The sequence below is a fragment of the Astatotilapia calliptera genome, chromosome 8 (genome assembly GCF_964374335.1).
Source record: "Astatotilapia calliptera chromosome 8, fAstCal68.1, whole genome shotgun sequence".
Lineage (NCBI taxonomy): Eukaryota > Metazoa > Chordata > Actinopteri > Cichliformes > Cichlidae > Astatotilapia > Astatotilapia calliptera.
This window is the reverse complement of record NC_137429.1, coordinates 6767629-6793339: the sequence shown is the minus strand read 5'-3', so window position 1 is coordinate 6793339 and position 25711 is coordinate 6767629. Positions and strand designations below refer to the sequence as shown.

At 40.7% G+C, this 25711-nt stretch overlaps 1 protein-coding gene across 2 annotated transcripts in view; it reads right to left on the bottom strand.

Moving 5' to 3' along the window:
• wnk4a (WNK lysine deficient protein kinase 4a) overlaps positions 1-25711 on the bottom strand; it is a 52198-nt gene that overhangs the window by 5255 nt on the left and 21232 nt on the right. The window contains exons 5-17 of one of the 2 annotated variants that reach the window (XM_026178188.2): positions 24761-24918; positions 19954-20042; positions 18401-18620; positions 16863-17250; positions 16110-16252; positions 14786-14859; positions 13246-13381; positions 12730-12846; positions 8510-8683; positions 4104-4158; positions 3721-3852; positions 1651-2498; positions 1276-1363 (exon numbers count right to left, since the gene is read on the bottom strand). In XM_026178188.2, coding sequence (XP_026033973.2) covers positions 1276-1363; positions 1651-2498; positions 3721-3852; positions 4104-4158; positions 8510-8683; positions 12730-12846; positions 13246-13381; positions 14786-14859; positions 16110-16252; positions 16863-17250; positions 18401-18620; positions 19954-20042; positions 24761-24918 — 2622 coding nt within the window. The remainder of the gene's footprint in view (positions 1-1275; positions 1364-1650; positions 2499-3720; positions 3853-4103; positions 4159-8509; positions 8684-12729; positions 12847-13245; positions 13382-14785; positions 14860-16109; positions 16253-16862; positions 17251-18400; positions 18621-19953; positions 20043-24760; positions 24919-25711) is intronic. The other variant, XM_026178189.2, reaches the window with a different exon arrangement.

Below are 25711 nucleotides of genomic sequence, written 5' to 3'. Positions count from 1 at the left end.
CGATTTGCCCACTGAGTGTCCTCCTTACAGTAAATGCAGAACGAGTCTGGGTCTGTGCCCACTAAAACAGAGGGACTCTGTTGAATATGGGCTTCTGAGGAGGGTATAAATACTGTCAGGTGTGGACATGGGAGGAGAGCCTTTAATGGGCACAGCTGCTCGCTGATTGGCCTTTGTCAGTGGGCCGGGCCGCAATAACACCTACGTTTGTGTTCATATTGAATGGAACATTAAATCCAGACTTGCGCTTACGCAATAGCTCTGAGGCACCAGTAATAAGTGATAATGTCAGCAGAGACAGAAGGAACTAGGATTGCAGAAGGAAAAAACTCAAAAAGCAAATGGTCCATCACGTATTTTGAGCCATTACAACAAAATGGATGGCTAAAGGTGCATGTGCGTGTTTGGGACGTACACATAAATATCATACAATAGGCTATTTTCTAGCACTCTGCGCCTCTGGCTAGTAACATTCATCATGTTAGAGCAGTGCCTGCTTGGGGAGTTTTGCTGCAATTCACACATGTACAATAAACATGTCACAAGCAGGAAATCATAAAGTCAGTGTTTGAAAAGAAGAAAAATTCCAAGGATACACTCTCTGGATAAGTGCTTATCTAAGCATAGCTCTGCAGAAAAAGCAGACTTTGTATTGCAGTTTTCTCCAAAACTGCTCATCCATAAATGTGAGTGATTAAACACTCAAACACTCAAGGACAAAAAATATAAAAATATTAATAAAAGCATGTTGAGATTTAGAGTACTACTTAGAGTATTAGAGTAGTACTTAGGAAATCTTGTGAGAACTTTCTGATAGGAAAGGTAGGAGTTGGTTTTATGGTTAAAGTTTATGTTACAGTTAGCATGAGGGTTTGCGATGTAGGACTATAACTGGTAACAGAGAGCAACTTCTAGCCAGAATATGAGAACCGCTTTTCAAAACCACTTCAAACCCAGAATCACACTTACTTTAGTCTTTTGTAATACTTCTAAATCAATCATGGGATAACAGCTTGCTATCTTCCCGTTCAATAAATAAAACTATGTACCCCGGAGAAGAACTCTTTAGTAGTTAACCAGTGCAACTATGACACAAAACTGCATCGGTTATATGAGGTTGGTGTCTATGCTTGTGCAGTTGCTAATCACATTATTGTTTGTTTATGAAGTAGTTAATGATCTCCAGTTATTTCAAAGCTGAACATCACTGCTATGGCCTTTTAGTGATGCAGAGACCTGCTTGAAAAACATGAGAACACGCAAATAATTTCTTACCAGATTTGGGGGAAGAAGCTTTTGGTTTGGGGGTACTTGTATTCTTCGCTGGCACAGCAGGGTGCAACCGGCTGTTGAAAGATGATAACTAAACAGAGGGAACAAATATTATTAGCACACGACTGATACTCATTAAATGCCATTTTAAAATTCAACCAATAAATCAGGGCAGTGTGATGGAAGTCCCCGTCTACATGCTAATTTACATTCAATTATTCTAATTAGCTCCATGCAGTGAGGAAGAAATTGCAGTCATATAAAGTGTTGAGAACTATAATATAAAAATGACTAATGAGAATTATTGATAAAGATTAATGAGCTAATCACTCCTATATTAAAAATTGCTTTAGAAGAATCAGAACTAAAATAACTCACAGTGTTTTCTGGGCTCTCTGGGGGTGATGGTGAAAGATCTGATGAGCTTGAACTTGAATTCGAACTGGAGACCTCTGGTCTGGGTTTAGCTGGAGCTGGAGCTTGGGCTGAGGTTGGGGGCATGTGACTCCTTTCCTGGGTCCGGCTGGGGGAACCGGTGAGTCCAACCTGCTGTGCAGGAGGAGGTGGAGGAGGAGTGGAAGCCATGGATGGTGGGGGGGCAGGATGGGGCCACTGTGGAGGATTGCTGTGAGTTAAATTAGCTCCATCCATTTGAGGCATATGCTCGGGGCTGTAGTAGACATTGTTCTGCACTGGGATCCCCCCTGCAGGGTAAGAGGCCTCTACTGGTGAAGTCTGGTAAGGTTGAGGGTAGACAGAGGGGTAACCTGGCTGTGGAGCCATATGACTGTGTAGGTGGGGGAGAAAGCTTGGATATGAGGGCAGCCCTTGGGTGGGAAGGCCTGCAGGAGGGATAAAAGACTGAGCCATGCTCATTGCCATGGAAATTACATTGGCTAAGGAAAAAAGGGGCTGCGAGTGGGGGGGCCACATGGTGGGAGTTTGAAGGGCAGGAGGGGATATGTTAACAAATTCCGTGTTGACAGGACTTGGGGTCTCACTCACAGGACTCGGCGAGTTCGGGGTTGGGGAGGGAACAGAGGGGAAGGTGGGGTTACTGGCTACACGTGTGAGGGGAGGATGGATCCCGGCTGGCTTGGGTGAACCAGGAGACCCTGGATATGGGAATGGAAAGTGGGTGTGGTTCATAAAGGGCAAGTGGTATTGCTGGTGATTAGGCAGGAGAGATGTAGGGCGGTGATGGTGCTGATTATGAAGAGGAGAACCTAGAACACAAAGAGACAAGCGGAGCTTAATTCAACATATAAAGTAAATGACCTTAGACTAGATTAGAAAACCTTTTCTGTTGTTGTACCATGTAAAATATATTAAAATTAGGGGCATTGATCTTGTTTGTGCTCAACCCAGTGAGTTAGGTTCGATCATATCGTTTCTTTCCTCTCCTCGTTTTGTCAGTCTGAATCTTCTCTCTCCCCGCCTGCCAATATAATCACCATGAGGAGCATAGAGTAAATGTTTCCCGTCCTTTTAAATAATGAGCTTCCATGGTGAACAAAGATGTTTTGTTTAAAGCAGCATCGGACCATAATTGCATCTGATCGCTGGAGCAGTTGCACACCAGGCTTACATGGCCCTGAGGGATTTAGCGTCAATGGAGCAAGTGAGGCTTTCATGTCAACATTTTAGAGGAGTTTAAATGGGATGCACGTGTGTGTATGTATACAAGACTGTGGGTCTAATTGTCAGATTAAAGAAGTCAAGATTTTTACATCACTCCTTGGGGAATAGCTTAGGACGCCAATACCCAGCCCCATCCATTGATTGGCCATCTACCTCAACAATGGCTCCACAGTTATAAACCACACCTCCAGTTGCTGATGATGCAAACCAGCCTGTACTTTTTCCAAGCTGACGGAAACAGGTTAGGCAACACTCTGTAATGTGGCCAAGAAGCATTACAAAAGCAACCATGCACCAGACGTCAAGCAGAGAAGGAACACGGGAGAAGAGGGAATGAGGATGTACAGATGGCAATGCGGTTGCACGTGAAGGATGTGCGCACTTTAAATGGCTCTCCTTTCGAGAGAGAGTCTCTGACAGGGAAATTCAGCAGGAGTTTGTTCTGGCAAGCAGATGTTGCTGACTATCACCGGAGTGGAGAACACTCATGCTTTACAGTGACAGCATTCACAGCTCCCTAAAAGCTAGAAAGCGCCCTTCAGGTGAGGTAATTACCCAGGAGGCCTTGCTGCAAAGCAGAGACAGACGAAGGCTTTGAGGTGTAGTGATGGCGGATGGCGCCATGCGAATGTCTGAACAATACCAAGAACAGGCCCTGAGGAGGGGAGGAGGTTTACGAGGTAGCCGAGCTTTGCTTTGACTTATTCTATGCCAAAGGACTGTAACAATTTTTCAGTGTGCTGAAACAGTAAACAATGCTCGGCCTCTTCGCTCAGGGACCAGAGGGAGGGGCGGAGAGCCATTTACCTGGGGCGTTGTGGAAAGACTGTGAGCGTATTAGAGGTCGCACAGGTGAAGTAATGTCTGCACTGGAGACCTCTCCATTGGGACATGGGGGCAAGCCACGTACCCCTACACTCGGTTTAGCCACACTGCAGTCTAAGACGAGACACAAACATGCATGAGTCGATGCTCTTTCACAAATGATCATGCACAGGCAAAAAAAAATGCAAGTTAGTCTCACATGCATCTCAGACACACACACACACACACACTCGATGGTACTTTTAGAATTAGAGGCTGATTCACTTTCAGATTCCTACCATTTTTTTCTTCTTAAATAGCATCAAATCATCCAGTTTGCCATTTAATGGATGAATTCAGTTAATCAGAAAACATGTGAAACTCACCAGGCAGAGAAGAGGACGAGTGCGTTCGAGGCAGGGCGTGATTGTGCAGATTAGGCTGTAAAAGAGCACATTTGATAAATTCAGTCTCTCCTTCCAAAAATACTGAAACACTCTGTCCTGTATTGGATATTAAGGCCTGCTTTCTCACTTCAAAGCCCCTTCACAAGTTTGATGATTAGCTCTAATAGCTGGTTAGAGGCATGATTGGAGAACTGCTGCTAGTTTGAGGTCTACATTTATCATGGTGCCTAAGAGAACACCTTAATTTACTGCTTTTAAGATGGTGGACTTATAGGGAAAACATCAAGTCATCAAATCTGAGTGTCAGGCCACACAAACACTAGACCTTGGCCCTCCTCGTTTGATTATTTCAAAGTCTCATTTAGTAATTTTGGATTTCTGTTATAAATGTTTTCAAGCTCAAGCTATTTTTTGTTAGACGTCCTCATAAGATATCAGATCCAGGCAATGACACTTTTCTGTAGACTCTAACACAGAGGTGGGCAATTCCAGGCCTCGAGGGCCGGTGTCCTGTAGGTTTTACACTCAACAAAAATATAAACGCAACACCTTTGTTACTGCTCCCATTCCCCATGGGATGGACGTAGAGGCCTAAAATTCATTCCAGATACACAATATAACCATCCCTCCCAAACAGTGGTCACAAATCAGTCCAAATGTGTGGTAGTGGGCACATCTGCTATATTGAGATAATCCATCCCACCTCACAGGTGTGCCACATCAGGATGCTGATCTGACATCATGAGTAGTGCACAGGTGTACATCAGACTGCCCACAACAAAAGGCCACCCTGGAATGTGCAGTTTTGTCTCACAGCAAAATGCCACAGATGCCACAAGCAATGAGGGAGCGTGCAATTGGCATGCTGACAGCAGGAATGTCAACCAGATCTGTCGCCCGTGCATTGAATGTTCATTTCTCAACCATAAGCCGTCTCCACAGGCGTTTCAGAGAATATGGCAGCACATCCAACCGGCCTCACAACCGCAGACCTCGTGTAACCACACCAGCCCAGGACCTCCACATCCAGCAGGTTCACCTCCAAGATCGTCTGAGACCAGCCACCCAGACAGCTGCTGGAACAATTGGTTTGCACAACCAAACAATTTCTGCACAAACTGTCAGAAACCGTCTCAGGGACGCTCAACTGCATGCCCGTCGTCCTCATCGGGGTCTTGACCTGACTCCAGCTCGTCGCCGTAACAGACTTGTGTGGGCAAATGCTCACATTCGATGGCGTCTGGCACGTTGGAGAGGTGTGCGCTTCACGGATGAATCATGGTTCACATTGTTCAGGGCAGATGGCAGCTGAGAATGTCCCAGTTCTTGCATGGCCAGCATACTCACCGGACATGTCACCCATTGAGCATGTTCGGGATGTGCTTGACCGGCGTATACGACAGCGTGTACCAGTTCCCACGAATATCCAACAACCTCGCACAGCCATTGAAGTGGAGTGGACCAACATTCCACAGGCCACAATTGACAATCTGATAGACTCCATGCGACGATGTGTTGCACTGCATGAGGCAAATGGTGGTCACACCAGATACTGACCGGTTCTGGGTCCCCAGACCCCCAATAGCGCAAAAAACTGCACATTCCAGGGTGGCCTTTTGTTGTGGGCAGTCTGAGGTACACCTGTGCACTACTCATGATGTCAGATCAGCATCCTGATGTGGCACACCTGTGAGGTGGGATGGATTATCTCAATATAGCAGATGTGCCCACTACAACACATTTGGACTGATTTGTGACCACTGTTTGGGAGGGATGGTTATATTGTGTATCTGGAATGAATTTTAGGTCTCTACGTCCATCCCATGGGGAATGGGAGCAGTAACAAAGGTGTTGCGTTTATATTTTTGTTGAGTGTAGATATCACCCTGGGTCAACACACCTGAATCACTTGATGAGTTCATTACCAAGCCTCTGGAGAACTTCAAGACATGTTGAGGACGTAATTTAACCATTTAAATCAGCTGCGTTGGATTAAGGACACATCTAAAACCTGCAGGACACCGGCCCTCAAGGCCTGGAGTTGCCCACCCCTGCTCTAACAAGTCAACTAAAAACATGTGTGTCTTTGAGTACCTTCTTTCTATTTCCTTTTGATTTTGTATCACTTTACATTGTAAAACTGCAGTTACTTTGTGAATTTTGACTGTTAAAAGCACACAAGCAAACATCAGTTGCTTTCCTTAAAGTTTTGTAATCCCCTCACATTTGTTTTAGAGCAGGGCTGTAAAACATAAGTCCCATTAGCCAAAATCAAATTTGAAGCATGTGGAGGAGGGCATACTCCCATATGGAAAAGATGTATATAAATCTTGTAAAGTTTGTATCTGTCTTGTGTGAAACTTGTATGAAAAGCATATAAGAGTGAAAACAGATATAAGATCTCTTGAAAAATTATATAATGAAGCTTGTATGTTTTGGATACTTACTAAAACAATGTATGAAAGTAATGAGAAAGTGGCCACTTTCATGAGTAAATCATATAAGCCTTATATGATCACATATAAGTTTTTTACTATTTCTTTTCCATATGGGACAGTTTGGACTTTTTTTTAAATTTTTTTTAACTATTTTCATAAGTTTTACAACTTTTTCTACTAATACAGACGTTCCCCAAGGCCATTCATACTACACCAAAGTAAATAAGTATTAGATTTCTGTAATTTTACAAATTCACTACTTACAATTTAAGTCTAAAGAGTCATGTTGACCGGTTTTTCATTTACTTTTTCGTATACTGAAATATCTCAGGGAATAAGTAGTATTAGTTAGACTTCTGTGTCCTGACAGAACAGGGATATTTACTGGCCTGGCTCACGTAAGATCAAAATAGGCTGCATGTGGCTCGTGATGTAAAAATAGTTTGACAATCTTGCTTTAAAGCCATCAGCGGGCTGAAGTTTTCACATTTCAAAATCTACAGGATAGTGTGTTCTGGGTGAACAAACTCACTAGTATTTTTATTCTTGGATTTAATTTATATATTATTACATCCTTTAAAGGTGTTTTCAGCCTCCTCTGTAGTCATTTTTCAGTGCTGCCGTGTCCACCAAGCTAAACTAACCTGGTGAAATGGTAAATAGTGCACAGCGGAAATCGCACAAGTGCTGTTTTTGTTTTGTTTGTCCACTGGTATGTAGAGTAAGCTAAGAACAGCTAGACAAGCAGGACTTTCCAGGGATCTAATCTCCATTTATAGAATTTATTAATAGAGTCCCGGCACAATGCCCCACCTCAGCATTACAAGAGCCAGAGTAGAGGCGCTGTGGACAGATGAGTTTCTGGGCTTGTCAGTCTCTTCCTGACTTCCTGTTGGTCTGTTTTCTTTCTCTTTTTCTTTTTTTTTCCCCTTGACAATTTAGGACTGCAGTCATATTATCTCTCAGCTGTAAGGGGAAGTGGCTACGCATGCAATACACATCAAAAGTGAAGCTATAAACGTAAACTCAACCAGGCTAAAGTGTTCTGTTGAACCTGAGATCTTTGTCCAGATATTAATGTGAAAAGAAAAGAAAAACATCATTGTTTTCCTAAACAATATTCCATAAGCAGCAACTGGAAATGCTTTCACATTAACACAGTTTGCTTTTGAAGCTTTTTCAAGTATCAGGCGTATTTGTCATTGAACGATTCCCATTTTCATGTGGAAACAAGATAAATAGATGATAAATAGTAGTTATGGCTCCAACTTCCCTCTTTTTCCCATTATTTCTCAATCTCTATGATCATATTTTTTTTTACCAAAAGGACAAGAATGGTTGTTTCTTTGTGTTCCACAAAGTGGAAAATATCCTGGCAGAACTGATGATTCTTTTCCATAAGTGGACAAGCTGTACCTGGTTACACATTAGGTCACATCTTGTACAGGGACTACACTGCTCCCAACAAGTCAGTTCATTTTACATCTTAACAAAACCTGGATTCATAAAAGCTTAATTCATCCAAGCATAAATTATTTTACCCACTCCCTGTGGGCAGATATGCTGGAAAGTTCATTATGTTGTGGAAACAATTTGTGGTTACGGAAACAAATACAAAAAAGGAAACACATGATTTAATGCGTTTTATGATATTAGCACTTTAAGTGAAAGCTCTTCGTCAGGTGGTTTTAAGAGCACTTAGCCTTTAATCTTAAAGGACTAACCTCAGGAAGGACTGTGGACAGTGACGTTTTTTTATTACCAGTGGACAGGACATTACTCTGAAGTGTTGAATTTGTCCCAGATTTATGGGTCTGTCATTGATCAGCGCAGAGAGATGTTGTAATTTATGATAATAAGCACTGTAAAACACAATCACTTCCTTTTTCTCTCAGCTAACAATCCTGTGGCGCAGATTTATGGAAAGGGGCAGGTGCTGTTTCTGACCTGTGAGGACGACAGTGAGCTAATCCCTCCGTGCAATGCAGGCTGGGCAAGTCGGTGCCCAGTGGAGTGGACCGGCTGTTGTTTGGCAAACAGTGCCTCGGCTCGTTTGATGATGTCACCCAAGCGGTAGATAAAGCCCTCCTTCTCTGATGGCAAGATGAACTCGTTGTGCACCTAGATGGCAAAAGGACCACGGAGAATGTATTCAGATACTTCACTTAGTCAAATTCAAAAGTGCCACAAGGTTATGAAAAGCAGCTAGAGTTTCTCGATAGCAGCTCGCCAGATAGTGCAGAATGAATAAGGTTCTTAGGAGCTGTAGCCAAAAAACAACAGTCATAAATAAACTTTTTAGCTTTTAAAAGAAGTGTTATAAATAACAAATTTTTTATTTACTTTCACAGACAAAGACATAGACTGTATATCAAAGATGGTTGTGGGCACTGTGACATCACCCATTAGTTTGTGAAGTCCCATCTTCTTGAGTGGCCATCACCAGATATTTCAGTTCTGACATATAATCAATACAGTGGGGCAAAAAAGTATTTAGTCAGCCACCGATTGTGCAAGTTCCCCCACCTAAAATGATGACAGAGGTCAGTAATTTGCACCAGAGGTACACTTCAACTGTGAGAGACAGAATGTGAAAAAAAAAATCCATGAATCCACATGGTAGGATTTGTAAAGAATTTATTTGTAAATCAGGGTGGAAAATAAGTATTTGGTCACCTCAAACAAGGAAAATCTCTGGCTCTCACAGACCTGTAACGTCTTCTGTAAGAAGCTTTTCTGTCCCCCACTCGTTACCTGTATGAATGGCACCTGTTTGAACTCATCATCTGTATAAAAGACACCTGTCCACAGCCTCAAACAGTCAGACTCCAAACTCCGCCATGGCCAAGACCAAAGAGCTTTCGAAGGACACCAGGAAAAGTATTGTAGACCTGCACCAGACTGGGAAGAGTGAATCTACAATAGGCAAGCAGCTTGGTGTGAAAAAATCAACTGTGGGAGCAATCATCAGAAAATGGAAGACATACAAGACCACTGATAATCTCCCTCGATCTGGGGCTCCACGCAAGATCTCATCCCGTGGGGTCAAAATGATCATGAGAACGGTGAGCAAAGATCCCAGAACCACACGGGGGGACCTGGTGAATGACCTGCAGAGAGCTGGGACCAAAGTAACAAAGGTCACCATCAGTAACACACTACAACGGCAGGGAATCAAATCCCGCAGTGCCAGACGTGTTCCGCTGCTGAAGCCAGTGCATGTCCAGGCCCGTCTGAAGTTTGCCAGAGAGCACATGGATGATACAGCAGAGGATTGGGAGAATGTCATGTGGTCAGATGAAACCAAAGTAGAACTTTTTGGTATAAACTCAACTCGTCGTGTTTGGAGGAAGAAGAATACTGAGTTGCATCCCAAGAACACCATACCTACTGTGAAGCATGGGGGTGGAAACATCATGCTATGGGGCTGTTTTTCTGCCAAGGGGACAGGACGACTGATCCGTGTTAAGGACAGAATGAATGTGGCCATGTATCGTGAGATTTTGAGCCAAAACCTCCTTCCATCAGTGAGAACTTTGAAGATGAAACGCAGCTGGGTCTTCCAACATGACAATGATCCAAAACACACCGCCCGGGCAACAAAGGAGTGGCTCCGTAAGAAGCATTTGAAAGTCCTGGAGTGGCCTAGCCAGTCTCCAGACCTCAACCCCATAGAAAATCTGTGGCGGGAGTTGAAAGTCCGTGTTGCTCGGCGACAGCCCCAAAACATCACTGCTCTCGAGAAGATCTGCATGGAGGAATGGGCCAAAATACCAGCTACTGTGTGTGCAAACCTGGTAAAGACCTATAGTAAACGTTTGACCTCTGTTATTGCCAACAAAGGTTATGTTACAAAGTATTGAGTTGTATTTTTGTTATTGACCAAAAACTTATTTTCCACCCTGATTTACGAATAAATTCTTTACAAATCCTACCATGTGGATTCATGGATTTTTTTTTCACATTCTGTCTCTCACAGTTGAAGTGTACCTCTGGTGCAAATTACTGACCTCTGTCATCATTTTAGGTGGGGGAACTTGCCCAATCGGTGGCTGACTAAATACTTTTTTGCCCCACTGTATAATTTGTGTAAACACTAAAATGAAATTTAGCCTTCTTCGTCTAGAAGATGGTGTAAAAAATATGTTTTGTCTTTATTCATTACTAAGATTGTATTTTTCAGTAGTTTTAAGTGGAGGGGATTTTATTTAATTAATATAAAATTACTTAAAATTTTATTCTGTACTGGTCTGTGTAATGTTATGACTTTTATATAACAATTAGATCTGCAACATTAACTAAACAGCTGTCATCAGTCAAAGTGGAGTAAAGTGCCAAAATGTATTAATTAAAAGAAATAAAGTATAAAATATTTTTAACATGTAATACAATAAATCTGTAAATATAGTACACTAGTGCTTGTTTATTTTGTGGGTTTATGAAATCCACAACGTAGCAGATGCTTAGAGGAGTTTTGCATATTCATGCAGTTTTCAGTGTGTCTGAATTGTGGGCTGAGGCGTAGCATCGTTTCCTGACAACATGGCATAATTCAACTCATTTAAAACCCTCTACTGAGAACCACTGTGCTGTTGTGAAGCCAAGTGTCCCTGCTTTGCCAAGACGCAATAAACAAAAGCCTAGTGTGTTTTTAGAGTGAAGGAAAACTGCACATCCAGCGAACAAAAAGTGCTACTGCACATGCTGTCTCATCGCACCTTCATGTGAGGTTCCCTTCCCCAAGAAGAACTCTTACTTTCATCACGAACCCTCAGTTTTCCCTACCCTTAACTAGGGATTGTTGGCTTTAGCCCATAGGTCTGTAATGACTCAATCACTGGTATGCTAGCAAAGATCAAGTGGTTAAAATGCTAAAATATAAATGTTTCAAGTAAATGAATGCTGAGCTTTGTTTAATTTTTGTCACATTTTTTCTAATTTGAATGAAGTAGAATTAACATTTAAAATTTCAGATATCATAAGCAAAATTTAAAATCAATCAAAATTATTATTTCTCAGGGATTCTAGTGCTACACTCTTATTTGATGTAGCAAGCACTTATAATATTTATAAAAGTCAAAAAAGTAGTGCCTCAAACATACATTCTTTCTAACGCCCAGTAGGGGGCGACTCCTGTGGTTGCAAAAAGAACTCACATTGTACAGATGGCAAAACTGCCCACTTTCTACTAGATTTATTACTGCAGTAAAGAAATTCCTACTGAGTTTATGGTCTCATTTGCTAGGTTCAAATCTTGGTTAATAAAGCGTGATCTTGATTTTTGCAAGTTTATTCTCATTTAGCATAAATAGACGAGTGTGCAGTGTCCTGTGTTTCCTCAGTCAGATCCAATCCTAGCTTATAATTCTCATGTAAGAGAAATAACCAAGATGGCAAAGGCCAGCATGTCAAGCACAAGGCTTCAAAACAGCAGCCAACAAAATACAAATGGCTACTTTGGTCTTTTTAAACAGTCTTTAAGCATTAGCTGCCCAATAAAGGTAACACTAAAGAAAGTACTATCTGAAGGTTGTAGCAAAAATTGAGACTCACAAGACCAGGAAACATTTGTTCAATCTTGCATTGTCCAATTTTGGGGATGTAAATTGTAGTTTCTGTTTCCTGTTTTTAGCCGACAGGTTAGGAATGGCACCCGGTGTGGTCTTCTGCTACGTTCAGAGATGCTCTTCTGCAGACCTCAGATGTAACAAGGTATGCAGAAGAGCAATTGGTATGCTCCTGACCTGTGGCTTTGACAAGGCATTTTCACCCACACCAACTGCTACTGTCTGCATTTTTCATCTTTTTCAAACTACCCTCCATAAACTCTAGGGATGTTTGTGTGGGAAAATCCCAGTAGATCCATAGTTCTTGAAATACTCAGACCAACCAATATGGTATCAATCACCACACCACATTCAAAAACACTTCAATCACATTTCTCTGACATTCTGATGCTCAGTTTGAACTTCAGTAGATCATCTTGACAATGTCTATGTGCCTAAATGCAATGATTTTCTGCCATGTGACCAGTTGACTAAAGAAAAATATCGTTGTATAAACATAATAAAGTTATAAAAAACCTAATAAAAACAAGAGAAATGTAACAAAAGATGACCGTTTGATAATTTTATATATATAATGGCTAAGCACAGATAATGGCTCACCATGACAGCAGCAATGTCTTCTGGGTTATCTCCATCCAGGTCGAACTTGAAGGTCACCATCTTGTCATTGTGCGTCTGCAGCTGGCACTCCACCACCCGGTCCACTTTATCAGAGAGCTGATGGAGACAGAGAGGACCAATGGTGATGACATGTCTAAAAGCAGGAGTTACAACATGTTTGTGCACATGTATGAGACTCTACTGTAGCAGACTGTTTAGGCACATGTGGTTATCCATGATGCGTTTGTCTCTGCAGCCAATCCAAACAGGCTCATTAAACGACCACAGAATGTCCTGATCAAAAAAGCAATGCACTGCGGTCGCTGGGGGAAGAGCAGCATTGCTACTGATAACGTTACATAACTAGGGTGGTGCCTCACCACTCACTCATAAATAAATTTCCTCCGCTAATTCAGTTCAGGCCAGTTTGATTTATTTGTTTATTATGTGCAGAAAAAAAAAAAAAAAAAGGATTTTGCTGTGCTGTAATTAAACCAAACATTTGATTTATTGTACCCCGATGATGCGAAGCCTCGAGCGCGCCCTCCTCCTGAACAGCTTCGCAGCCGTTCGTCTCGCCACTGATTTCTCGTTCTTCTCCGATAGGCCCTCGTAGCCGTCGCTCAGGCTTGAAGTCACATCAGACGCGTAGCTGTACAAAAAAAAAAAAATCATATGAGTTAGAAAACACACCCTAAGAAACCACTGATAAATTCCTTGTAAAGCAATTTTAAAGCCAATTCATCATTTAGAACAAAAGTAGAGATCTGAATATCCACAAGGACTGATTATGTTGGCACATAGAAATAAACACTCTGAATTGTCAACGAAAGGGTTGACGTGTTACAGTGGCATGTCTCTGGGGTACAAACAGAGTCTACAAGAAGCTGGTGTTCATCCAGGGAAAGCAACGTGTCGGTGCGATCTGTAACATTTATACAGGAGTTTTAGGTTTCAGAGAACTGCAGAACATTCAGGGTATTTTATAAAAAGGTTTGGTTCAGCTAATTACATCTCATGGGCCTTTTTTTGGACCACTGTGGTAACAGACCCCCCCTCCTCCATCCACCTCCCCAGCACAGGCTGCAAACATTTACAGGCCTACTGGCTGGCAGCACCCACCCGTCCCTATTTAAAAACCTCCACCTCACAGGTAACTTTAGTTCACCTTCAGACACTGAGTACACAGAAATCAGACAGAAACAGGCGAATATCTGTGGCGATGCTGCAAACCTTTGTTTTCTTTGTTATTTGTGACACGCAGTTTGGGTCGTCAGTTATCGAGGGCTTTTCTCAGAAGAATTAAGCAACTGGGAGTGTGTTTTGGATGCTAAACAGTGCATGACCAGGCTGTTGCAAAACATGACAATCAATCCCCTCTTGATGTTTGCTTCAATTTATAGTAGACATGTTAGATACAGCTTGTTCCTTGCTAATCGAAAAAGGGAACTAAGATGATGGTGAAAGAGCCTGACAATCACTTTATTTACCCTAAAAAGAGCTTTGATAAATTGGAAGATGACATAATTTGTATTAAACATATTAGGTTCAAAATAAAATCACAACTTTAGATCAAATTTGTGTATTTTGAGGTGTGTTAAGCAACGAAAACAGCATTTTCTTATATTCTATAGACTAAAAAACAAAAACAAAAAATAGATATATCATCCTCTTAAAGTGTTAAATCCAAGGTGAACATCCTCCACAACACTCGCACACACAAACACATTGTGCTCAAACATTGTATCACTAATATCCCACCAGCACAGAAAACAAGGCCTTTACAACATCTGACACACAGTCAAAAAAAGAAATCTTCAAGGGTCCATTCTGCCTCTCTGCAAAGAAAACCCCAGCAGAGTCTGTCTATAGCCTCAAGCCTGAAAGCCCACAGGAGTGGAGGAGGAAGGGATCCAAAGAAAATACATTTCTACAAGATTCCCATTGATTTTCAGGTTTCTTACTTAAATTAGGCAGGAATTGTTAGACTCTATTGTTCATTTAACAGCAAATAAAACGGCGGAGTGAGGAGGACAGAAAGGCTCGACAGATTTACCTCTCCACGGGGGAGTTGAAGCCACTCGTAGGCCTTGAACTGCCGTGTTCTATGTTGTTGGAGACAGCAATACTCTATGAATAGAAAACAGGAATGTGGTAAGATAAACATGGAAAAAGACAGTGTTCATTTTCTTTGTAGTTATATGTGATGTTAGGTGAGGAAAGTACTCACTCTAAAACAGTTATTTCAGTGCTTATGACTAAATTTGAGTTATTTTTGGGTTTACATTTTAACTTGTAAAATATTGATTTTATGACTATATAAATGCAAAATTTAGAGGAAATTTGATTAGTTAGAAAAAGTGATATTTATGCATCAAATATGGGAAAAAGATGATCACAGATCTTTTCACTTTCTGATTTAAAATGAACATGATATTAGAAAAATTTCTTTCAATTGAGACTGAGGCACAAGCTGCTAGCATGTCTTTAAACTCTTAGTCTACCTAAATTTATTCAGCAACATGGCCCAAAAATTGCATCTTGCATGCGCTAACTATAAAACAAAATAAATCCTGATTTGAGGAAAAATATTTAATTCATCCTCTGGGCCCTCCAACCAGTAGCGGGAGATAGATGCCCCTCCCTGAGCCTGGTGCTGTTAGAGGTTTCTTCCTGTTAAAAGTGAGGTTTTTCGTCCCACTGTCACCAAGTGCTTGATCATAGATCTGATAGTTGGGATTTCTTTCTAATATTGTATGGTCTTTACCTTACAACAGGGGTGTCCAACTCCAGGCCTCAAGGGCCGGTGTCCTGCAGGTTTTAGATGTGTCCTTGATCCAGCACAGCTGATTTAAATGGCTAAATGACCTCCTCAACATGTCGTGAACTTCTCCAGAGGCCTGGTGATGAACTAATCATCTGATTCAGGTGATATCTAAAACCTGCAGGACACCGTCCCTTGAGGCCTGGAGTTGAACAGCCCGCCTTACAATATAAAGCACCTTGAGCTGATTGTTGTGAATTGGCACTATGTAAGTGAAACTGAATTGGATCGAACAAAATTAATAAAAATGTCTTGCTTGGTGATAAGTCGTCAATGACTGACGGATCTATTTATAAAGTAACAGGTTTAAGTTAAGTAATAAAAACTATCATTAAGAAACTGAAATTAAGAGAAAAAAAACTCAACTGTAGTTCTGTATTTAAAGCTGTTCTTAAAAGGTTTGTGTTGCCCTTTAATTTTCTTTTTAAATTATGTGTCAGCCCTGGATTGGAGAGATTAATGAAAAGGCGGTCTTGTAAAGTCTTCAAAATCATCCTCCCCTCTACCACCCTGAGCTTTCTCCTTTTATAACAAGCTCTTTATTGAAACAACTTACCGAGGGGAAGCGGAGGGAGATACCGTTTACGGCGGGGGGGTTGGGATGCGTGGTGGGAGAGTTCGCAGGCATGCCGACGTTGCCGGCCTCCAGCGGATCCTGAAGACCAGAGGGGCTCAGATAGCCGTCCGTCTCGCAGTCAGCTGTTTCAACAAAGCACATCGACCATTAGCACATAACCCGCTGTGGCCTAAAAAACTGACACAATCTGTACTCTGTGCATTCTTGCACACACCTCTAATGACCCCAGCCTGAGATACACAAAACACATAAACAAGAAAAATCTGAAGGGCTTCACTGTGGAATAGATTTGCTCTGGATACATTTAAATGAGATCAGATGGCTGTCTCTAAAACAGGAATAAAAAGTTGAGAAACATTCAGCACAGCACATGTGCACACCATGGAATAAGACCTACAGGGCCTGAATAATTCAGTTAACCACAGTTTCACTTTTCTCTGCATCTCTCCCACGTGCGTTGACATCAGAAAAGCCTTGTGTGAAGCGCACTTGTGCAGCTAATGCAGTGAAAAACATGTCTCTGGAGTTTAAGAACAGCAAATAAAAGAATTTAAACAAAACTTTAACAAAAATTTAATGTACTTTACTTGTGTATTTTTCTATTTCATTCTTCTACTCCACAGTAATTCATAAGGGACAGCATTTACATTAATCCTGCATACTGCACAGTGAACTTTTGCATGCAAACATTTAACTTTTCACGGTATATGGATGTGATATCAGACAGCTTACAGTTAGCAGAAGACAGGCTGTTGTGGCGAACTTGAAAGTGCTGGTCAACTTCGGGCTCCTCTGGCTCTGCAGGGTAGTGGGTGCTGACGCCAGAGTCCACAGAGCTGGTGACGGGGGACAAAACTGGGGCCAATGGTGTCAATGGCGTCAAAGGTGTTAGAGGTGTCAGGGGTGGGATGGGGGAATCTGCTGCAACAACATCGTTGACCTTGGGCGAAGCGGCCTGGTGCTCTGGTTCTTCTTCTATGGCTTCTTGCGCCTGCTTCTTCTTCCTCTCCTCGGCCTGCCGCCTCAGTTTCTCTCTCTGACGCTTGATGATCGTCACTCGGTCGCGTATAGCCTTCGCTACTAGTTTGAAGTCTGCTTCACACACAAAGCCAAGCACAACCTGCATAACAGCACAGGGAAATGGTCAGGGTACAACATGCATATGAGTGCTAATACAGCTCTATTGCATTTAATGACCTACTTATGCAAGCTGTGACATTATCTGAGAGTTTTATAAACATGCAAAGTCGGTGTTGTATTTTTTATTTTTTTTACAAAAAGAAAACACATAGGCCTCATTCTTTTGACAATCTGGCATTTTTTACAGCCTCCCATGACATCCAGTTCAGCAGAGTAGGACACCGAGTCCGTAACAACCTCTCAACACATAGTCAGATTACAGCAGATTAGCCTGGCACGATGTCCCCTGCTGATACCAAATTTGATCTTGATGAAAACTGCCGTAAAAAAGGTAAACAGGTAAGAAATTGTATCTTGTATTCTCATTAAAAGTGACCTTTATGGAGGACATAAGGTTTTGTAATAAGTGTAGGAGCCATTATATTATTAAAGACACGATTACGGCTGCTTCCTGAGACGTCCTCTCCCATTTCAAACCACTGATAATTAAATGGTGAGCTGTGACCTTAACATAGTACACAAGGTGTTCTCCTTAGGAGCTGCAGTGGATATAACAACAAAGGTAAAGGAACCACAATGATGTTGAGGTGCATGTGCTTTCACTGTTAGGGTTAAGAGTCAAACCCCATACAACTCTAATTAAATTGAACCTATTAAGCTTTTCCTAATTTCTGTCACATTTATTCTGTTACAGTTCAGGATTATCATGTTAAACATAACCAAGCTTTGAATATTAAGGCCACAATAATAGGACAGGTATCCCTCTCATATCTTCTTTAAACCTATTGTTTGTGAGGGGCATCCAATTAGAAGAAAGATTGATTAAATCGCTCCTGGAAATATTACAACTGAATCCACTTTTAGTTGTCTTTCTAATCATGTTAGTGTCCAAATTAGGTTTTTGTTGCATTGAGGACCCTCATCCACCCTTCATTTGGAAAACCTAAAAAACCCCTAAAATCGTAAATGAAGATTGGGATGCAGAGAGCACGTGGAAGTTGGCTAAGTTGGCCTCTATCTGCTGATCAGGAATCAGTTACTCCATTTCCTCACCAACATCTGTTACAAACCTGGTCAGTAAAGCAGCAAATATTGACCTCACAAAATCCTTTCTTCACGTGCCAACCTACCATTTCCTGTGCCACCTCCTCAGGCACATCTTTGTAGAGCTCGAAGAGGAACTCGATGGCGTTGTTGTCCTTGTACTTCCCGTGGAGCTTCTTGGTGTCGTCCATGCGCAGCCACAGCTTCAGGCCTGACTTCACCATGTCATCCTCCTCTGCCAACTCCACATGTACGCCATTGTTTTCCTGGAAGAAGGGGTGATCCAGAAGGTCCTGAATGGTGTACCTATAGAGAGAAAGTAATTTGTTTTATCGCACTTAGGGTTGCTATTGCAAGGTTATTTCTCATAACATCCGAAACTAGTTTCACTTCAGTTTAAAAACAAACAAACAAACAAAAAAATTTAAGGAGATATAAAGGAGATGAACTGAAGACTTTTTACAAAGTTTTCTTTGTAATTGTTTAAAATAAATTAAGTAACTTGCAATTAATTTGCAATTGAAATCCAAATCAAATGCTAAAACATACTTTCTTCCGAGTAAATGCACTTTCTACCACTAATATATGCCCATGGGTACAGTAGTATCTGGTCAATGTTGTTTATATGCTAAAAATGGGTAATTTTAGTTACTAGGTGGGTTTTAGGCATGTATATTTCAACTTTTGTGACAATAAATGAGATTTTATTCCCATGAAATTAAATCAATAGTACACTTCCTTTAAGTGTTGCATGTGCATAAATGCTATAAAGGGGGCATTTTAGCTTGTTAGCTAAATTGTCATCACTACCATCATAATGGCCTCATAATAATCATGCATTATTAATTTTTTGTATAGAAATGGGATGTTACTGCTGTGAAATAACTGATACAACGCTTTTGTAAGGTCTTATAGATGCTTAAATGCTAAAAATGGGCAATTTCAGCCTTTTGCTAACTAACAACATGATGTCATGTAAGAGGCTTCAGGGGCCTAAGATGACCTGTGCCCCAAGCTTGGTTGGTCAACTGTTAAAGGTCTATGAGGAGTCTGTGAACAAGGCAACAAACAGACACACAGACAGAGATTTTGTGTAATTTAAAGATTTTTACTTCAGATGTTCAGCTCATATCAGTCCACTTAATTCACAGATTACAGCACACTAAATCAGTCATGGCTGTGTGTTTATGAGATTAACTGTGACTCGGTACTGAGCATGAATTGGAGTACAAACTGCCCACAATGCAGCCTCACTGCAAATGTGCTGAAAAATAGCAGCTTTTGTGCTTCAATCATTAGAGGAGTCATGACTAAAATACCCATCAAAATTAAATTTAACACAGTGGTTTTCAAACTGTGAGGGCAAATGCCACTTCAAGTGGCCATCTGGAGGCTAGGATATACAAATATGAATTCTTAAAAAAACAAACAAACAAGGTTTTATGATGTGATTGCATGAATCTTTATTTAAGGAAATTAAATTTGTATAAATTTGTATAATTTAGGCCATTTTAAGGCTTTTTAAAGTCCTCTAGACATCATGTATGTGCTTTCTGAAGCATAGTGCAACATAATAATTGAGAATAGTGAAGAGCAGAAAAGATGATATAAATAATAAAGTGTGTGCTTTCATTGTTACCTTTCATCTTTGTTCATACGGATGCAGCCCTCAATGATCTCCTTAAGTTCTGGGACTTTGACTTTATAGAAGCTGTCAGGTTTAATGCCCTGTGCAAACAGATAAGAACACAGAGTTTAATTTCATCTATTAGGCTTAATAAAAAGTGTAGGAGGGAACACAGACTGGAGCTTTATGCAGAAAAAGTTAGCAACAATGATCTCCTCCCACAGTTCTTCTTCTGAGACGATCAGATCAAAGCGGTGACAGCCGCTCCCGGCTGCACCGCATGTCTGATATATCGTCTGCTTTGTGACATCTGCCTCTAGCCAGCATGACATTTGGCTTTGCGACCATGTCAACACCAGAGGAGAACAAAACCAAGAGCTCAGGATAAATGGAAAGAAACCCAGCAATGCTCTCCCTTCTTTCCTTTCCCTTTAACTTACACCAATCCTTGCACCGATTTTTATTTTTATTTTTAACTCAGAACAGTTGCTGTTTCCATGCAGTTAATCGCAAAATTATTAGGGCAGGACTTCTCAGTAATAAGAAATAAGGGAGTTCTTCTAAATGCTATCATCAGTATGTGCATAAGTCTGTGTACAGATTACAGCAGAGCTCCAAGTCCTGTAACAACAAAGATAAGAAAGGAAGTAACCAAGGTCATTTGGCCAGCAGATACCAAAGCAATGCAATGATGCACCCAAACACCTAAATAATTTGATTTACCAGTAAAAGGCTGAGTGGTACACTTTGTTATCTCATTTAAAGACAGACATGTCACTGCATGTAACTGGTTCTCTTTAATCAGGGTCACAAAGAACTTCAATGCATACTCCTGCTGCCTGTTTAAGTGGGGCAAATGACAGAGCTTTGAGAGGAGAGACAGCGTAGTAACGCCATTCCTATTTTAATTTTTGGTGGGTTTTTTTTGGTTTTTTTTCCATTCTTTTGATAAAGCATCCCAACTACATGCCAGTGCAAACATAGCGCGCTTCATTGCAGTTATAGACATGCTGTTTGTTTGTTTAAGCACTCTGCTGCAGTGTCCGCATACTGTGTAGGCACCTTGAGAGTAAATCCATTTTCCCTAGATCCAAATCTAATTTGTGACTCAGCTCCTTTCTGGTGGCGACGGCAGTCTACATGTAGATAAGAGCTTGAGAAACACACTGCGCTTGTATTAACTTTGGTTTGTGGGTCAGATTTTAATGTTGTTAGGAACATAACGATCAGTGAACCCAAATTATTTTACACAGATATGAGAACAAAGCGTGGTTATGTCTTACAAGTAAAGTGTGGTATTCTTTGACAAGAAATTCAAGTATACTAAGGAGGAAAAACACTATAAGACCAAAATACCTAAGACTTACTACTGTTTTCTAATTTTAATTCATTTTTCTTCTTCAGTTCACTTTCCAGACTGGTTGTTTGCTTCAAAAATGCTTTAAAAATGTTTAGTTTTATCTGAGATTTTATTAATTTTGTAATAATGAAGATGAAATGGTTATTTATTAGAGACAAATTTAAGGACATCAGAACATTACTGCAATACAAACACTTGCCATCTGAAGACATATTATCATTAGTTAATTAGTTTGTCTCTATAGGCTTTCAGTCATATGAGCCATGTTAATCTCAAATGCTTGATAAGAAGGCAACTGGACTTTTTGTATTGATGAAGATGTTTTACGTATTAGCCATTGCGTGAGCCAAGGTATGAAAGGCTAATTATAATGACCATGTCCCCCACACAGATTCTTTCCAATGATTTTGATGAGGTGCTTTCCTTAAATACTGAATGAATTCTGTTAACTGGTTTTATAAGAGCAAAATCAAATTCCACCTAAAAATATATCTTATTCTGTACATATTTTCATTCCTACTATGACTTCACTACAGTATTAACTTCAATTTACTATACACATTTGTTTCTATATAATTTACACTACATGGACAAAAGTGGTGCACCATTAGTACATTACACCTGCAGGAACTGTGCAGCCATGGAAAGCCATGCCATGAAGCTCCTTTTTTTTTTAGGTTTTGTGCTAATGTGGATATGAGATGAGGGACTCAGAACTTGGTTACCTTTACATTTACAGCTGATCACAGAATATGTAGGAGGGAAGAAATTCTATTAACTGATATGTTACAACAGTAACAGTATTACGTTACAACGTTTTGAATTCAGTGAAGTCTTTAGAACGAGCCAGTGTTTCACAGTTGTTTGGAAAGACGGACTGCTTGGCTGCTTTGTTTTATACACCCGAATTAAGGATTAAGATTAAGAGGTGTTATACTACTATACAATACTTTTGTCCATATTGTGTAACTGTATACACTGCTCCTGCTGTTTGCACTTTACTTAATTCTAATCTAATACAGTAATAATTTATCTTTATTTGTCTTTGGACCCTTCTTCCTCAAACATCACAAGGGCTCCCTGCACAAAGGCAGCTCTTTAATAAAATTCTTTCCTGCTTTGGAAGAACTTGACTGGCCTGCACAGAAGCCCCCCCAAGCTTTGAAGTAAACCTGAATGGCAACCGCAAACTAGTCGTTATCAGCCATCATCAGTGTCGGACCTCACTGGTGCTGTCGTGGAACAAATCCCTCCAGCTAGGTTAAACATCTGGCAGGAAAGAGTTTAATAGCATCATCATTAATGACCCCAGAAGAAGTTCTTTATCTCAAACACAAAACCCAGGAAATCTTGCTAGATATGTCGTCATTGTTTCCAGCAGTTTCTCAAATTGGGCATATACAGCAGATCACTTAAAACAGATGGAGTGGGGTTGTTCCATCCTAATGATTAATGTTCTTTTCTTGCTCACCAGTGTAGAAAATGTGGATTTAATCATGCTGAAGAACAGCCTGTTCAAAAAACCTTTAATGGACGAAAGAAGCAGCTTCTGACACTGGTAAGCCTCCAATTGTACAAAGAAGGGGGGGCGGGCTTTAATGGCTGAACCAACAGGTGTGTTTACTGTAAGTGTAAAAAGCAGGAAAAATAGGGCTGTTCGATGTAACGATATATATCAGATGACGATATAAAAACATCTATCGTTTCATTTTACGCTATCATTTGTTTCGTGGTGTCGCAAAATAAACTGTTTACGGCAATATTTTTTCATCGTTCTGATGGTTACTGTAGTGGCTATATTCATTTCTTAAAGTTCTCTCTTTCTCTTATATGTAATATAACCACACTAGGGACAGACAAGCGCCTGTTTTTATGCGTTGTCGTTAGCAACAGCGACGGCAACTCCTTCGTGTGTCCGCTTGTTTATGTTCCACATAAACCTTTCACAATAAAGCTCAAGATCCTGTTGAGACTTTTCAAAATAAACTGAATCACGTGAAAGAGCAGATTATTTACGGATAAGAAGTAAAAAAGAGCCACCAGGTGCTAAAAAAGAAACCTTAGACTCAAATGTTAGAACAGGCAACCCGCAGAACGCCGTGTAATAAATACAAAGAAATCGGCAGCCGTTACAACTTATGTCTAAAAATGTATAGTTTCACGCATCGGTTAAAACACTCGACTCCGGGTAAAGGACACTCAGCTGGAAACAATTCACGCATGTCGAGCTGCCCGAGATTCACAGAATTTACAGAAAATTTAAAATTTTTGTGATTTATATCGTTATCGGACGATAGAATTCTTATATCGGGATATGAGATTTTGGTCATATCGCACAGCCCTAGGAAGAAAATAACAAAAATGAAATAAGGAAGTCCTAGTGGATAAAAATAAGTGTAAAATGCACAAACACCCACATACTGTTGGTTATATAGCGTACATGAGAAAGCACGTTTCTATCCATTTACTTGGTGTATACTTAAATGTGAACAAGGAGAGTCTGTAAACAGTCACGACAGAAGCCCATCTGTCCTGCCTTTCATATGTCACGCTATATTGGTTACTGCGGGCCTTTTTAATAGCAGGTGACTTCAGCTCCACATAAACACAAAGCATTAACAAATCATAAAAAACAGCAGCTAATGACTGTGTTTTTTCATCATGATGTATGCCTAAGCTTCTCCACATAATGCTCCTGTCTGTGGAGGAGCCAGGAGCACTACGACTTGTTGGCATTGTCACTTTCTCACTTTCCAGCCTCCGTCAGACACGCTGTTTGCTTTGCATACGCGACACACAAGAAAGAAACAGGCCTCTTTGTGGAGTAAGGAGTGAGACACATTTTCCAAAACATATAATTCTACAGTCGCCTGCTCTCGCCCACCGTGGCGTCACTGATGTGCTTGGCACCCCCCAAGAACAGCCTGAACTGCATCAGCCTGTGTTCCCAAAATCCACTTCTTTAAAGCCCATTTCATCGTCAGACAGATAAATTCCAATGCAAAAAAAAGAAAAACATCTGCAATCTGTTAAAATATTTTTTTCTGCAAGGCTTAAATCAGTTCAGACAGAAAATTAACAACATCAGTGTCAATAGGTCACCTCAGTTTTCTGATGAAACACTTTCATTACCAAGGGAATATTCCCGTGAAACAACAACCAGGCCTGGTTATACAGCTGGTAAAAGACCCTGGCAATCATTAAGTAAAACATGTGCAATCCTGTGTCAGGATGGTACACGGTACACTTCTGCATGCTGAAGTCGTAATGGACAAAACTAAGCCTTTAATAGATGTAATGATGATTTCAATCCCAATTCATGTGCGTTTTACGTATTTCTATTTGTACGAATAAGATATCCTGGTTCCTCTCTAATTCCATCATCACGGAAGAACACATGTGGACAATCACACTAAATATCGGGGGAAATGAGGTAGTCCTCGTCTTTGCTTTACTCACACTGGTGACTTTGCGGTAGATCTGGGCGGCATTTTGGCACTCAGAATATGGGTACTCAGATGTGGCCATCTCCAGGATGCACATTCCTAAGGCGTAGACGTCCACCGCTTCATCATATTTCTCCTCGTACATCTCTGGGGCCATAAACTCAGGTGTTCCTGTCAGGGGAGAAGAAAAGGTTTAAAGGTTGTTCTATTATTTAAAATCCTTGATGAGCCATAATAAGAGTCAAGGACCCTTATTGGACAGTGTGATTGCCACTTTGATGGCATCAGAACACGCTTTAAACATGAGGTGAGCTTTTTAACTGCTAAACTCTCTGCCAAGATGACCAGGTAGTTTCTGCTCAAAGAGTTTCTGCTCAAAGTAGTTGCCTGATGCAGTTAAAACCTCAGCTGACAAGAAATTTGCAAATCAAACAGCTCAAAGATGGGGTATTTTGAGAAAATTAATACTTATTTATAGTTGATAGAGATTTTAAAATAACAGGAGCAACTTTCTAGAACAAGAGACCTAATACATATAGTAAACTAAGTGAAGAACGTGCAGTCTTTTCTCGTGACAGTTTTTCCTGTGCACAGGACAAGCTGTATGCAATGCAAGCCATGTTTATCCTTTTTCTACAAGCAGCCATTCAACTCTGTTCCTGGAATCTATTAAAGTAGTTTTGCATGATGCACAGTTCCCCATAATTCATCTTATGGGTGCAGCCCCTTCCTTTACTACCCTTTTAGCAGCATTTACCATCCCCAGACTTTGAGGTAAGAAGCACTGCTGGGACACTGCGCCACTGCAGGTGAGGCGTGAACGACCAGAGGAAAAACATGAAATGGAACAGAGCTGCAGGGATGATGTTTTTAAAGAAATATAAACAAACAAGAATTTCCTGACATTTTTATTTAGATAAAATTTAACCTGCATCCTTCTTTTTTAAGTCACTAATGATTAATA